Here is a 14,808-nt window from a genome sequence, read left to right as displayed (position 1 = left end):
TATGTAATGTTATATCTTTCTATGAAGCCACTTGGAATCTATTTGACGAGGTTCAAGCCTCGCAAGAGCAATATTTTTCTTACAAATCATACCTCTTTAATTTCTAACTATAATGTATCATTTTCTTGCATGATGCTAAAACTATATTTTTATTATCTTCAAATTAGTTGAAGTAAAAGTACATAAAGACAAATAATGTTCGAATATTTTTATTTCATCGTTTTTTTAGTTATGTATGCTTTTTATTATGGTTAATTTCATTACAATTTTAAATATACTGGTGATAGATTCCATCATTTGTTATGACTAAACTGAATTGTTATGCAAATTTTTCAGACACAGCGTCAACCACTTGTCGTATTTTCTAGTAATAACCTGCTACGTATAAATGTTGTTCCATTCCTTTAAACCAGAATAAATCTCTGCTGTCGTCTTATTTCCAATGCAGATGGAATATTTGAAAGAATTCAATAATCACTAATTCAATGAATGAAAGCCTGCATTCTTGCAGTGAGAGGAATTTTTGACAATTTCTTATACTTGCTACAATAAATCATAAATGTCTTTAAAAGCTTATATTTTTTCAATAAAGCAGTGTCCAGAATGGTTAGGATCAAACTTATACTATGTGTTACTGAGGTCAAATAGATGGAAAAAGTTCATATAAACTTATGGCTAAAAATGCTTTATTGAGAAGATATAAGCTTTTAAAGATATTTATGATTTATTGTAGCAGGTATAAGAAATGGTCGAAAATTCTCACTGCAAGACTGCAGGTTTTCATTCGTTGAATTAGTGATTGTTAAACTCTTTAAAATATTCCATCTGCATTGGAAATAATAGTAAATGCATTTTGAGCATATTCCCAAAATTGATCTCCTGTTTCTATCGTATTTTTATAAATCAGTGCTCGCTTATATGTTTTAAATAAAACATTTCTGGATATAAGTTTATATGGACATTTTTTATCTATTTGATCTGTGTAATATACATATAGTATGAGTTTGGTTCCAACCTCTCTGGACACAACCATATACATACATTAGTAACTGAAGTGAAGTATCAATTTACAACCTATGGCAAAAAGTTTCCGATTACATACACTAATATACAATTTATAAAGAATATTCACATTTTAGAATTATAAAATGTTCTTATATGCAGGTGAGACGAATGGGGAACATAGGTGGGATCTATATAAAGTAAATAAATACACCATAACATAATCTTTCATTTATTATCAAAAAACAAACCGCAGGGAAAACAAAATGTTATATGGAAAAAAGTTTTCGATCAGTACAAATGTTGATAAAAAGTTTCCGATCATTGAGTTATTAATATTTTGTTACATTACCACGTGTTTATATGACACTTTTAATGCGTTGGGCATTGACATTGCTAAGTTTTCACAATCCTTAGACCAAATTTCTTTTCACGACAATTGTATCGCATGTCGAAATTTCTCTTTAGTTTTTGATTTTTTCTCGCGAATCAATGTTTTTAATTTTGCCCACATGACCTCGATTGGGTTCAAATCTGGATTGTCTGCAGGCCACTTCAATATTATAATATGATTTTGCTCTAAATAGTTTTTTTACTAATTTCCTGTGGTGACAACTAGTCATCCTTAGAAAATGAAATCTGAATATATTCTACTCAATTCTGTTCACATTCTGGTATACAATGCATAGTTTTCCTACTCCCCTTTCTGTCATACAACTCCATATCATATAAGATTACGTATATTTTTGTTTATAATTCAGGTAATCTTTATTAAATTTTTCGTTAGATCTCCGTTAAACAAATTTTCTTTCATCATCCCCTCCTCCAAGATACTTGTTACTAAATGTTACTTTGCACCAGTCCTCCAAAGTCCAATTTGCGTGTTCCTTACATCAATTTAAGTCTTTTTTTCTTGTGTTCCTTTGTGAGTGAAGGTTTTGTTTTTGCCTTTCGAAATAAAAGAAGCCAATTTCATTTAATTGATTTCTGACAGTGTTGCCTCATTTTTGACAATTGCACGCAATTTCCTATCATCTTTTTTACTTTTTGCACGAGGACTTTTCTTTGACTATTACCTTGTTTAAGAAGTTCGATTATACTTAACTTTAAATCATTTTACTACAACTTACACAATGGTATATTGCACATATCCATCTTATTTATTCACTGACTGAAATGTTTTGCATTTCAGATGCCTTTTCACAGGCACGAGTTGTGTATACGTTTGCTTCATCTGCTTGAGACATTCATAGAGACAGTTATTTGAACTATGATCGGAAACTTTTTTCCAACATTTGTATTGATCAGAAACTTTTTTCCATATAACATTTTGTTTTCTTTGTAGTTTCTTTTTGATAATAAAAGAAAAATTGCGTTATTTTGTATTTATTTACTTTATTTATATCCTACCTACGTTCTTTATTTCACTTACCTGCATAAAAGAACATTTTATAACTCTAAAACACGAATATTCTTTGTAAATTTTGTATATGTGTATATGATTGGAAACTTTTTGCCAGGGGTTGTAATGTTTTGATTATTGTGATTCATGTGTGAAAGGTATTTTCAAGTAAACGCATTAATGGCGTTTATTTTGGCAAATAGAATTGGCAAGAAGATCTTTATTATATAATTATAATCACTTGCTATTACATATTATTACTGCTTCTGTAATAAATTGAAGTGTAAAACATTAATCGCTTGTTATTCAAATATTCATGAATGTAATTATATCGTATTTGGGGTCGTGTTTGTTTTTGATTTTGGCAACAAAATTACTTTTATTGCGAAATTTTGAATTCGCGGAATTTTCTGTAAAGCTTATGAAAAAGCTTAAAAAACTACTAAACGAATAAAGATTAACATTCAATAAAATAAGTCATTTTAGGTAAGATGTCACAGATGATTGTATAGATAAAACGTATTAAGATTACAAAAGAACAAAACATTAATTATTTATTTGAATTGTTGATTTTGGTTTCAATTTCAATGGTTTATTTACTGTGCACATTAACTGAACCTAGTTTTCGCTTGCTGCGTTAGTTACGGTGCGCTGTACGATAATTTATTTTTCAATGACACAGTTACTGTGTTGTTTATTATGGGATAGTCCTCCATAACCTCAAATCTTCAATTATTTCTGTTATATTTTCAAAGAGGGGAAATATAAATATAACATTTTGTTAAAGTAGTCATCTTTAATGTGAAAACTTTTAAATAACTTATCATATTAAATTTTTTTGATACAATATAAAATTTATGAAAATATGTTAAGTATTAAATTTGTATTGTGCAGTTATTGAGGCTCAGTATTCAGGGAGGTATAACTGATGTTTTGAGTTTGTACAGTAATTGAGGTATAACTGATGTTTGTGGCACAAGTATTTAGCTTCAGAACTTTTTTTTTTCTCTTAATATTCAAAGGAGACTTGATACTTGTGACATGGGAAAATTTATACAGTAGAACGTCGATTATCGGAATTAATAGGGAGATAAATGTGTTCCGATAATTGAATTTAATTGAATCCTGTACGAAAGATATACATTTTGTGGTTGATTTATTTGTATACTATTATACAAACAATAGAAATGATATAAACAACAAGAAAAAATTACATAAATTTGTATGGATCCCATACTTTTCTTACATATATAATACATATATGTTACATGTATAATACATATATAGTACATACATATGTTTTTTAGCTTTAGTTTTTTGCATTCCGTTCGTGCTTCAAATCATCTAAGCCCTTTCTCAAGAGTTTCAAATGCTTCGGAATGAGAAAGTATTTCTTCGTCATAATCTTCGCCATAATCGTCGTCAATGCACTCGTGCTCCTCTTCTTGATTCATAGTTTCTTCTACAATGTTTTGGAAAATCGAATCCAATCTAATGACATCAACTTCATCACAATTTTCACATCCTATAATATGCTACTTAGTGCTTCATGCACTGCGTTTTTTGTTGTTTCTGGCTCTTCTATACACTTCTCATTTTTATTTGTTAAAAGTGCCTCCCACGCTTTTTTTTAGAGTTCTAGATTTAACATTCAACCAAGCATTTCCCGCCATTCACTAACAATCTTTTAAGCTTAAATTTTTATGCAATCTTCAGCTGTATTCTTCAGCTGTATTATAGTGAAATGGATAACATTCGTTTGAAACATTCGCTTACTCCTTGATCCATTGGTTGGATAAGGGATGTCACGTTAAGTTGCAAACACATGATTTTAACAAAATCTATTGTATTTAATGTCTCGCAATTGTGATGGGAGTTAGCATTATCTATTAGCAACAAAGCTTTTTCTCTGTGCCTACTTATTAGCTGTCTTCCTCTAATTGATAACAAGAAATATTCCTCATATCATTTTGCAAAAATAGCACTGTCCATCCAAGCATTTGACTGAACTTTGTAGATGATTGCTACACACTCATATTAATATTTTTGAACCATCGAGATTTTTTACTCTTGTCAATAATTAATGTAGCATTTCATTGCCTGAAGCATTTGCACAAACAAATGCCGTAACATAATCCCTACTCATTTTTCAGTCTGGTCTTTTTCGGTCTTGTCCGGACTTCTCATATCAAGAAATTAAAATTTTTTGTGACAATGCTTTCAACAGTAGTCCTGTTTCGTTGGCATTGAAGATGTTTTCCAATGCATATCTCTCGTCCTGCAGAAACTTATTAAAATCAGTTTTGAAGGCTTCTGCAGCAGTTTTATTTGTGGAAAGTTTTCCTCCATTTATTTGTAGAATACTGTGGAGTAACTTAAATTTTGATAACCAACCACTGCTAGCTTTAAAATTAGTATTTCCTTGCATTTTCTTATTAATTTCTACAGCTTTCTCAATCAATGATCCTGATATAGGTATTCCTTTGATTCTGAATTGTTAAAACCACTGGTAAAGGGTAATATTCAGGTCATTAATTTTTGTTGCTTTAAGACGTAGCAGTCTGTAAATAATTTTGTGTTGAGCATTTGTTGTTCTTGTTACCACTAATTGTCAATTTACCAACACCTTTTTCTTGAATTGATAACACTATCCGTTTGGTTGAATATTAAATCTACATTACTAAAAAGAGCGAGGAAGAAAATTGTTACAAATGAAAGTGAAAAGTGAAAATTATGATGAAGTTGATGCGATAGATTGCATTGTTTCGTTGTAGATGAAACAAAGAATTAAGAAGAGGACGACGATTATGACGTAGATAAAGATTCTCATTTCGAAGCTTAGATAGTTTGAAGCACAAACGGAATGCAACTCCAAAGAATTATTAACGCTAAAAAACATATGTATCTAACTCAGCAGCGAAAAGAGTATGGGATCCATACGAGTTTATGCAATTTTTTCTTGTTGTTTATATCATTTGTATTGTTTGCATCATGGTATAAAAATAAATCAACCACAAAATGTATATCTTTTATACAGGATTCAATTAAATTGTCTCCCTATTAATTCCGATAATCGAGGTTCTACTATACAAATTTTCCCATGATACAAGTATCATGTATCCTTTGAATATTAGGAGAAAGAAGAAAAGTTCTGGAGTCAGTTACTGTGTAATCGAGATTCTACCTGTACCTTATGTTTTTGGTTGTTTTTTAAGCCTTTACAAGATCTTTCAAGCTCACTACAAAAAACCACTATTCAACTCAGAGTCAGATCTTTCACATTTTTCTTTTATTAGTGCCATTTAGAACTCTGCTGCATGGCACTAAATGCTTGGAAACTGCGGTTTTTTGCGGAATATTTGAAATGTGTTAATTTATCTTAATTTCGTGCAACGAAACAAAAAATGAGTGACATACTATAATTATAAATTTGATGTTTTTGATTGTACAGAATCATCTCCTGCACGAGGCAAGAAGAGAAAACACGAAGATGGAGATTCAGGGAACTAGAAGCATAAAAAAACAGATTTCTGATATTGTTGAATGAGTGTAAAATTCATATAAATAACAATAACTGAGATGCCGAGTGAACCACCTGGGAATCAAACTAATTGACCGACCAATGACAGACTACAGTTAGTTGTGAGAGTTAATCAGTAAATCATTGACTGACAAATTGTCTGTAGAACAACAAATCATTGCAGAGGGAAAGAATATAGACGGAAATGAAGAAAAAAATGGTAATGATGGCATAAAAAATAGGGCTGCATTCCAGCTGGACACAGTACGTTTTAGTTATACTAACAATATTTTATATAGAGTATATAGTTAAAATATTAGCGGTGTTGCATAGTGGACGATAAAGATCAGATATTGATGGACACAGAGGCAGCAGTGGAGTTTTACACTTGAAGGAGCATATTTGTCTGTTAGCTCCAGTCGGCCAAAGGCTGGTCACGCTGGAATGCAGTCATCGTTAATCAGTAATAAGGTTACATAAGTTACATTTTAAATACATTATTATTGTACTATGAGTAAGGCTAGAGTACACGAGGAACAACTTTTGTACAGGTTTACACCATACATTGAGATGCATTACGCATCTGTGATTTTTGGGACAGAAAATAAAGAAATGAAATATGTTGCTCATGCGTTGGAGCTTATACCTATGGAAGATATTAGCACGTTGATCGCCACGCCACCTAGATCTGTGCGATGGCTGTGTTTACATGGGAGCCTTGTTATTCACAATTAGGTGACGCTTTTTTTCGTCCAATTTGTAGGATTTTACACGTAATTTATCACAATTTTATTTATATTCTTTCTTCAAAAACTGACCGCTGCTTCAATATTGCTGCTCTTATTTTTAATTATATTTTTACACATCTCAAGTATGTTTTACCTGATGATAAGAGAAATCAGAGATATACTTGAAGCATAAAAAGGCTTTAAGGCACAAAATGAAACTACCGAACCGAATCGAACGGAACAAGAAGCTGGAAAAAGTATCCTAAACAAATCATTATTTCGACTCTCCTTATTGCATCATATATAAACAGACTAAAACTATATGACATATGCAGAACATTGGGGCAACTTTATTTATGCACATAGAGTTGCGGATGTTTGGGCTTCCAATTGAGAAATTTCAAATACGGGCTATGAGGATCAATAACTTTTTAATTTCTATCTCAATGTGAAATTTTTAACCAAAAGCCCAACGGTACATGGTTGTGTTAAGGTTATTGTTACATACTATACAAAAATTGGAAACAGTTACAAAAATATTTAAATCGAGAGAGAGAGAAAAATCGTTTTTCAAGAAAAGGGACTTTAAAAAAATCTGTCAGATGTTCATAGTGACGTCTGCATGAAGAATTTCGTTCTTTTCAAGGTGCTTTTTGAGTTTTTCCTCCATTCCGTGTTTGACATTTTTAAATCTTTTCTCAGTTGTTTTCTGGTCTCTTCATAGTTTGGTACTTTATCTGAAACAACAACAACAACAAATGTGGAATAATAAAATTTATTTACCAATACTGAGATTCCTTTGTTGAGGTTATGTTATTTTTGTTGAGATTGGATTGTCATTCAGTCGTTTGAATTATTTTATACAGTACGAAAATTTGTTGTAAAGTGAAGTTGAAGTTTGGATATAAAGTTTCTGTCTTGTACAAAGTAATTTCCATTCTAACTATATCATTAGTAAATATTGTGGCTCACGAAGTGTTAGTACGTCTTTTAAAACGCAATAACTTTTTTAAAACTGGACTAAATGATTTGAATTTGTTTTAGATGAAAGAGGAACTAATCTACTAGGCAATGACTGAAATGCTTTTTTCTAATTTTGCTATTATTTGGAATGACAGAAAAATATAACGAAAATTTAAAAAATGCCTTTTGATAAGGCATAGATAAAAACAATTAGTTTATCAATCTAAGTAGTAGCAAAATTAGAAAAAAGCATTTTAGTCATTGTCTCGTAGATTAGTCCTCCTATATCATCAAAAAGAAATTCAAGCCATTTAGTTCAGTTCTAAAAAAGTTATTGCGTTTTACTATATGCAGGAGGTGAAAACATCCTGGTAGCTCGTCGGCTGGCCGTAATTAGGGCTATGTCACTAAACAGTGTAATCATTGATATTATCTCACTTGGGTTGTTTTATTTTACTATGTGTAATATAGCGTCTTATGTTTGGAAAATAAGTTGGAACTCTGTTGACAGTAGTAACCTACTTCATAGAATATCTTCTCTCTGTTAAAAATCAGTGCATTGGTGCCCTTTTCAGGCTGTATACAGAAAGCTGAACCTTTTTTTTGTGCACTCCCTCCTCGAGTCTGACTATAGCATTGTGTCTACGGGAAGTTCTGCACCTGAAGGCGTCACATCTTGCAAGCATACCTTTTTAGTTCCTTTTTCTTCATGTAAAATATGATTGATATGTGTAAAAATATAATTAGAAGTGAGAGTAGTATGAAGAAATGATCAGTTTCAGAAGAAAGACTATAAATACATTTGTTGTAAATTATTTGTAAAAAACTGCATAACCAGAGGAAGGAACGTAGCCGTTACCGAGATCTAAGTGACGTGACGGTCGACGTGTTAACTGTACAAGTTTAAGTTTTTCGAATACAATATTAAAAAGAGAAATCAAAATTTCAAATCACTGTAAATTGAGAATTATCTTTAATTTCTGTCTCCGAAGTTACCATAGCGCTAACACATCTCATGATGATTGAAGTGCGGAATTAATTGGTAATGATTATTAATATCATTAATTAATATTAAATTACAATTATAATTTTTAAAAAGAAAAAGAATATTTACACTTGTACTTTCGCACTTTTGAATCATATTTAAAAATGAAAAGTCAGAAATGCAAAATTTAGATTATAGCGAAAAGACAAAATCTCGAGAAATAGGCGCAAAAAAAAAAACAAAAAGGTGGATTAGGTAATGTAGTTAATGGTGAGACTGTGACAAGTGGATTGCTGGACGGACTACCACTTAACTACGTGATCGTGAGAGTGGATGGAATGAAATAGCGAGTGAGAGTGTAAGAGAGGATCGGTTTTATAAGAAAAAATTATGGTAGAATCGAGGATCTGGCGCCTCTTTGTCGCCAGTTTGGTTATGGCCTTATCCAATTTTTCCAAAACTAAAGCAAATTTATATTAGGTACAATGAGTATATGACATGTACAGGTCAAAAATGTGTAAATTTCCAATCTGCAATTCGTAATTGCGGATCGTGCAGATTTCATATTAAAAGTTAAATTATAAATAATTAAATAATTAAATAAATAATTAAATTATAATTAAATAATTATAAATAATTAAAATTTAAATTATAAATCATTGAACGTTCTGCGCGACCCGCGACGTACTTTTGTCAATTGCATTTTTGGATAGACCATTTACGTAATCTATCACACCTTCTATTATCAGATTATTACATTTGTGTACTGTCTTTCTTTTCCGTTGTTAAAATGGATTTTTATCATAACATTTGTTTATTTCGAGCAATCCTCATCACAAAATAAGAAAAAATAATTTATTAATAAAACCATCTATAAATCAAAAGTTGTGCATTCAATTGTTATTATACATTTTTCCTTCTTTAGGTCCGGTGTAGACGAATGATTTGCGACAAAACGCTAGTTACTACTGGGTCAAAAATCGAACGCATGAACGCAGTGGTAATTTGTTGTGGTAGCAGATTGATCGTAAATCGTTCCTCTGCAATTCATTATATGAATTGTGTGTCGTTTATAACTGCTGAAATCTGCAAGTACACTTTACATTCTGAAAAATTATGTTATATTTATTGAATCACTATATGAGAGAATAATCATATATGTATGTGTTGTGTGACGTTGCAATTCGTGCGACGTCGCTTCATATAGCTTTGTATAGCGGAAAAACAGCGAGTGGAGTGGAACATTTCCCGAGGAAAATTCGGTGTAATTGTGCCTTTCTAATTCGGTATTTCGCGGGCTGAGCCCGGCGGAGATTTCAGGAACGAATCAAGTACTCGCTCAGCTACCGTAGCTGCCGCCGGATTGAGATCGTACTCTAATTTGCTGACCACCCCAAACGACCATAGTCCACGGAACAACGGAGTTCCAAGGAACGACCACATTTGATGTCCTGCCGTTGACTCACCCTGCAAGGAATGAAGTGTGGGTGGTGTGGAGGCGCCCTGAGAGAATGTCGAGACTCCCCCGGTCTCCAAGAGCCACCGCAATTGGAAAAGTCGAAATCGGCCTGGGGTTAACGGTCTTCCGTGAGACAGTCCTGGAGAAATGCCGTATGGCGTGATTAGGCAGGCCAATTGGGACCATGACCCGCTAATGGGTAGGGTGGGAGGTACGAAGGATCGGTTCTTATCGTTGCCAAAAAATCATGAAGGATTTAAAAATAACACTGTGTCCGACAAAATCAAACTTTTTTTCTGATTTCCTATAGCCACTATGAAATTCTTGTAAAGCTTCACTTCCCGATCAAGAATGCGAAAACCAAATTGCTCCATCACCCTCAGTTTTCGAAAAAAACGAGCTTTTGTAAAAGCCCAAAATTTTCGACAAAAATGAGGTATTGCATGAAAAGTACAAACGTTAGAAAGTTCTAATCGGTCTCAAAAGATAGAAGAAAGTTTCCTGAACATAGTGGCATGCAATTTATTAACTGTTTTTGGTCTTAAATAGCAATAAATTAATGTCAAAGTTTAAAAAATTGTCGACGCGCGCAGTTTCTGTGCAATATTTTTTTACTTTTACGAAACGTTGTTTGTCCTGCACAAAAACTCTAACCAGGATCGGTTCTGTACACATTTCTGAGGAAGAAACGGCCTAGTAAAAGTGTCGGAACGATGTACATTTTGAGTAGGTCGAGAAAATGTTCGTTGGCAACATGTACACGATGTTTTGCCGCCATATGCTTCGCTGCTCGCTTCTCTCTGTTCGACAGGGCCGAAGCTACGCGTAATCGATACCGTTGAAGGGATCCAATGGGGCCACCACTTTTCGTAAATAATATTTGAATTTTTTTTAGTATTATACTTCAATGTTCTGTTTTTTTTTTACACATTTCTGTGGATAATAATCACCAAACTGTGATATATTTCACGAAAAAAATCACACCATACATATACGAAAGTATTCTAACACTAGTATAATTTTGACTTCTACGCCATATAATTAAATAAATATTTAAATATATATTTTACAATATGTTTTAAGAAGTTTAACGTTTTGAAAATGATTATTTATTCATGACCGTATTATCGCTATAATTTAAATGATAACTGTATACGTGATATACTTTTAATCCGAACAAATTCAGAATAAGATGAACATTTTCTGTTCATTATTTTTCTTGTATTATTTCTCCATTTGAAAATTAATAATCTTATTTCTATATTCTTGAAACCATGTTTTTCGTACTTTTTAATTTACGATTCACAGTTTGGTGATTATTATCTGCAGAAATATGTAAAAGAAAACAGCATATTGAAGTAGTAAAAAAAATTCAAAGTGGCACGCCTCACGCAAAGTGGGTGCCCCATTGGATCCCTCCATCTGTGTTGATTACGTATATCTTCGGCCCTGTCGGATAAAGAGAAGCGAGCAGCGAAGCATATGGCATCGTGTACATGTTGCCGACGAACATTTTCTCGACCTACTCAAAATGTACATCGTTCTGACGCTTCTATCGGGCCGTTTCTTCTTCAGTAATGTCTACAGAATCCGATCCTAGGTAGAGTCTTTGTGCAGGACAAACAACTTTTCGTAAAAGTACAGAAATATTGCGCAGAAACTGCGCACGTCGACAAGTTTTTAAACTTTGACATTAATTTATTGCTGTTTAGGACCAAAAACAATTAATAAATTGCATGCCACTATATTCAGGAAACTTTCTTCTATCTTTTGAGACCGATTAGACCTTTTTAGCGTTTGTACTTTTCATGCAATACTCCATTTTTGTCAAAAACTTTGGGTTTTTACAAAAGCACGTTTTTTTCCAAAACTAAGGGTGATGAAGCAATTCGGTTTTCAGATCCTTAATCGGGAAGTGAAGGTCTACAACAACTTCATAGTGGCTATAGAAAATCAAAAATCGTATTAGGCAGAGTAACCCAAACGAGCTACCGCTGTGTTAGATTCGATTGCGAGCGAGCGTGATAGTGCGGAACCGAGGGAACGTGACCACGGGCTCCGGGAGGATTTGCGTACGATATAATGAGATCTAGGGATTGTGGGGTTTTCGCGAGGTGGCTCGGAAGTTGGCGCAAGAAACGAATTATGTTTCGAAAAATTCGGATTTTCGCGTGCGTGGAGGTGCATCTTGCTCCACGCTACTGTCTGTAGGCGGGGTGGGGGATTTCGTGTCGTTTTTGTTGCGCCTGGAAGATTTCTTCGAGGACTTCGCGTTGTGAGGATTTTTAATAAAATAAGAAAATATTAGAAAACTTATAATATTTGGAATATCGTTGATAATATTTATCGAAAGCGCAAAAACTTTAATTCAATGTTTATTCCTGTCTAATACATATAACTTTAAAAAGAAGGAAAAAATATAGACGTTAAATATAACCGATAAATTATTAAGAAGCATAATGCGTCTAATGTAGGATCAGACAATCTACTTCTTTTTTTGTAACAAAATCTGTAGTCATAGAAAAATTTCATTCATTTTGTGTGGATGTTGGCGTTATTGTATCTAGAACGTACAAAAGTTGCTGCAGATTGGGTGTTCTTTTCCCAGTAGACTCAACAATCTGGGATTCCTTTGTTAGAGTCCGGAATTTATTTTCTTCTGACGCTAAACTCTTGACACTAATTGCTATCTGCAATTTCTAATTCCAACTGTTTTTTCAGTGATAGTTCTCCATTTTGAGAATCTGAAAGTTTTTCACTATTTTCATATATATATTTTCCGAAAACTTTGCTTAGAATTTGTTTTGTCATTTTATACATATCTGTTTTGGATATTAAATAGAAAAATGTATTTCCTGAATCTTTTTGCAAGGATTCTGGATTACGCTTATAGATATTTCATAAGGGATACAACAATCTTATCTCTGCTTCTATGTTAGGGATTCCCCATCTGGGCTTTACGGCAGGGGCCAGGTACATAGGTCCTTAATGGCTAGGGTGTGGGCCTGTCACCCCAGTGGCGGAAACGGTAGTTTTCGACCATGGTAAAACTCATGGGCACCGTCGACCGTTTTATAGTGATCCTCCGTAAAGGACTTATTCTTGATTTACGACCAGGCCGTTAGCGGGGTTGGGACTTGGTCCACGCGGCGTAATTGCTTCCAGATGAGGTAGATTTCCAAATTTTCCCTCGAGGAGGAAACTCATCTGGAGGCGTTCGCAGTACCCTTTCCAAAGGTCCCAACCATCTTCATTTTAACCAATTAGCGCTCGGTTTTGAGCCTGCCGTGATTTGGCAGTTTTCCTCGCCGCTCACCCTTAAGTAAAAGTAGGGATAACCGAGGTGACCTAGTGGATGTCACACGGTTATTCGACAGTCCTGATCCGTCCTGAGCCGTCAGTGGATACAGAGGTCTCCCGGGAAGCTAATTGTTGAAACACCCAGTTAACAAAAATAGAATTTTAGTCGGCACACTACGTGCAAATTACAACAAGGCTCGAACGATCGCAAGATCAACCACGAGCAATAACATTCTAGATATTTCTTCTTTAATAACAACAAGGAATTCATTATTTAATTCAGAATTCAGTTTTTCTAAAGTTTTAAGTAAAAATTATAAGAACACCTTCAGCAGGTAATAATGTCAAATCTTCTCTACTAAGACTTTCTATTGTAATTCTTATAGGCTCTAATGTTACTAATAAAATTTCAGCAGTTTTATAATATTCATCGTTCCATATGTAATCAACATTTATTTCAAACAGTGCTTTTTTAATAGGATTCCGTACTCTCAAAAATCGTTTAATCATAGTCTCGGTAGTGTTCCACCTGGTTTTACAATCCAAAATGAGTTTTAATTTTGTATTTTGTTCTTTCTCTACATATTTCTGCAGACTATCATTCTTTACCGATGAATTTTTATATATTTTTACTATTTTTCGAATTGCTGTGACTGTTTCTCTGATTGTTGGTCGTAAGTGAACATTCGAAGTGTCTATTATTTCAACATCGAAGTTTGAATCGACTGAATCTTTATTTTTGTTTTCTAAAAATCTATTATTCTCAGCTAAATTTGATATTTGAGTATTTTTTTTATATAAAATATTTTTAAAGCAGCTTAATGTACCCCATGATTATAACACAGCTGTTGGTATGCCGAAGAGAGTCGTCCAAATTTTTGCATAACAGGCGCGCCATCACTCACACCACCTAGAACGACTTGTAGTGAAGGACTAAAAGAATGTAGTTTTACGTTAAGTAGTTCTCAAGTTTTTCAGCTGTAGAACTTCCATGAATTGGCATATTAACCCTAGATTGGTAGATTTCTTGCTATTATAATACATATGCTCATACACTTATCTTTTATTGTTTACACTCATCCATTCATTAATAGATATGCTGAAATTTTTGTTATTTAATTTTAGTATTTTTATTTTTTTATTAATTCTTTTTTCTGCGTATAATAGACCATTATTAATTACAGTACATCCGATGAATTATAGGGGAAACTAAATTCTTTAAGCGATAAACTGTCTTATAAATTCACTTACAGTGATTTGATTAAATAAAAATCGATCAATGACTGCCAAATTCGATGTTATTTGTGACAAAGTTCGTCGTGTAATAAATTTATTAATTGTTTTGTTGCTGTCTGAATACCGGAATTGTTTGACGGATTTAAAATTAGAACGTAATTTCTCCGTAGATGTCGTCTCTCTCCGTCGGAATTGTAACTAACAAGTTTAAAA

At 33.1% G+C, this 14,808-nt stretch overlaps 1 protein-coding gene across 1 annotated transcript in view; it reads left to right on the top strand.

Annotated features, from left to right (window-relative positions):
• Positions 1–9,484, top strand: part of Mapmodulin (acidic leucine-rich nuclear phosphoprotein 32 mapmodulin) — a 32,486-nt gene extending 23,002 nt beyond the window's left edge. Inside the window, exon 8 of the mRNA XM_033483491.2 lies at positions 5,856–9,484. Within this exon, the coding sequence (XP_033339382.1) occupies positions 5,856–5,914 (59 nt within the window). The 3' untranslated portion in view covers positions 5,915–9,484. The remainder of the gene's footprint in view (positions 1–5,855) is intronic.
• Positions 9,485–14,808: the final 5,324 nt, after the last annotated feature.

Source organism: Megalopta genalis, chromosome 7 (genome assembly GCF_051020955.1).
Source record: "Megalopta genalis isolate 19385.01 chromosome 7, iyMegGena1_principal, whole genome shotgun sequence".
Lineage (NCBI taxonomy): Eukaryota > Metazoa > Arthropoda > Insecta > Hymenoptera > Halictidae > Megalopta > Megalopta genalis.
The sequence above is the reverse complement of the archived record's forward strand: the minus strand, read 5'-3'. Positions and strand labels throughout refer to the sequence as shown.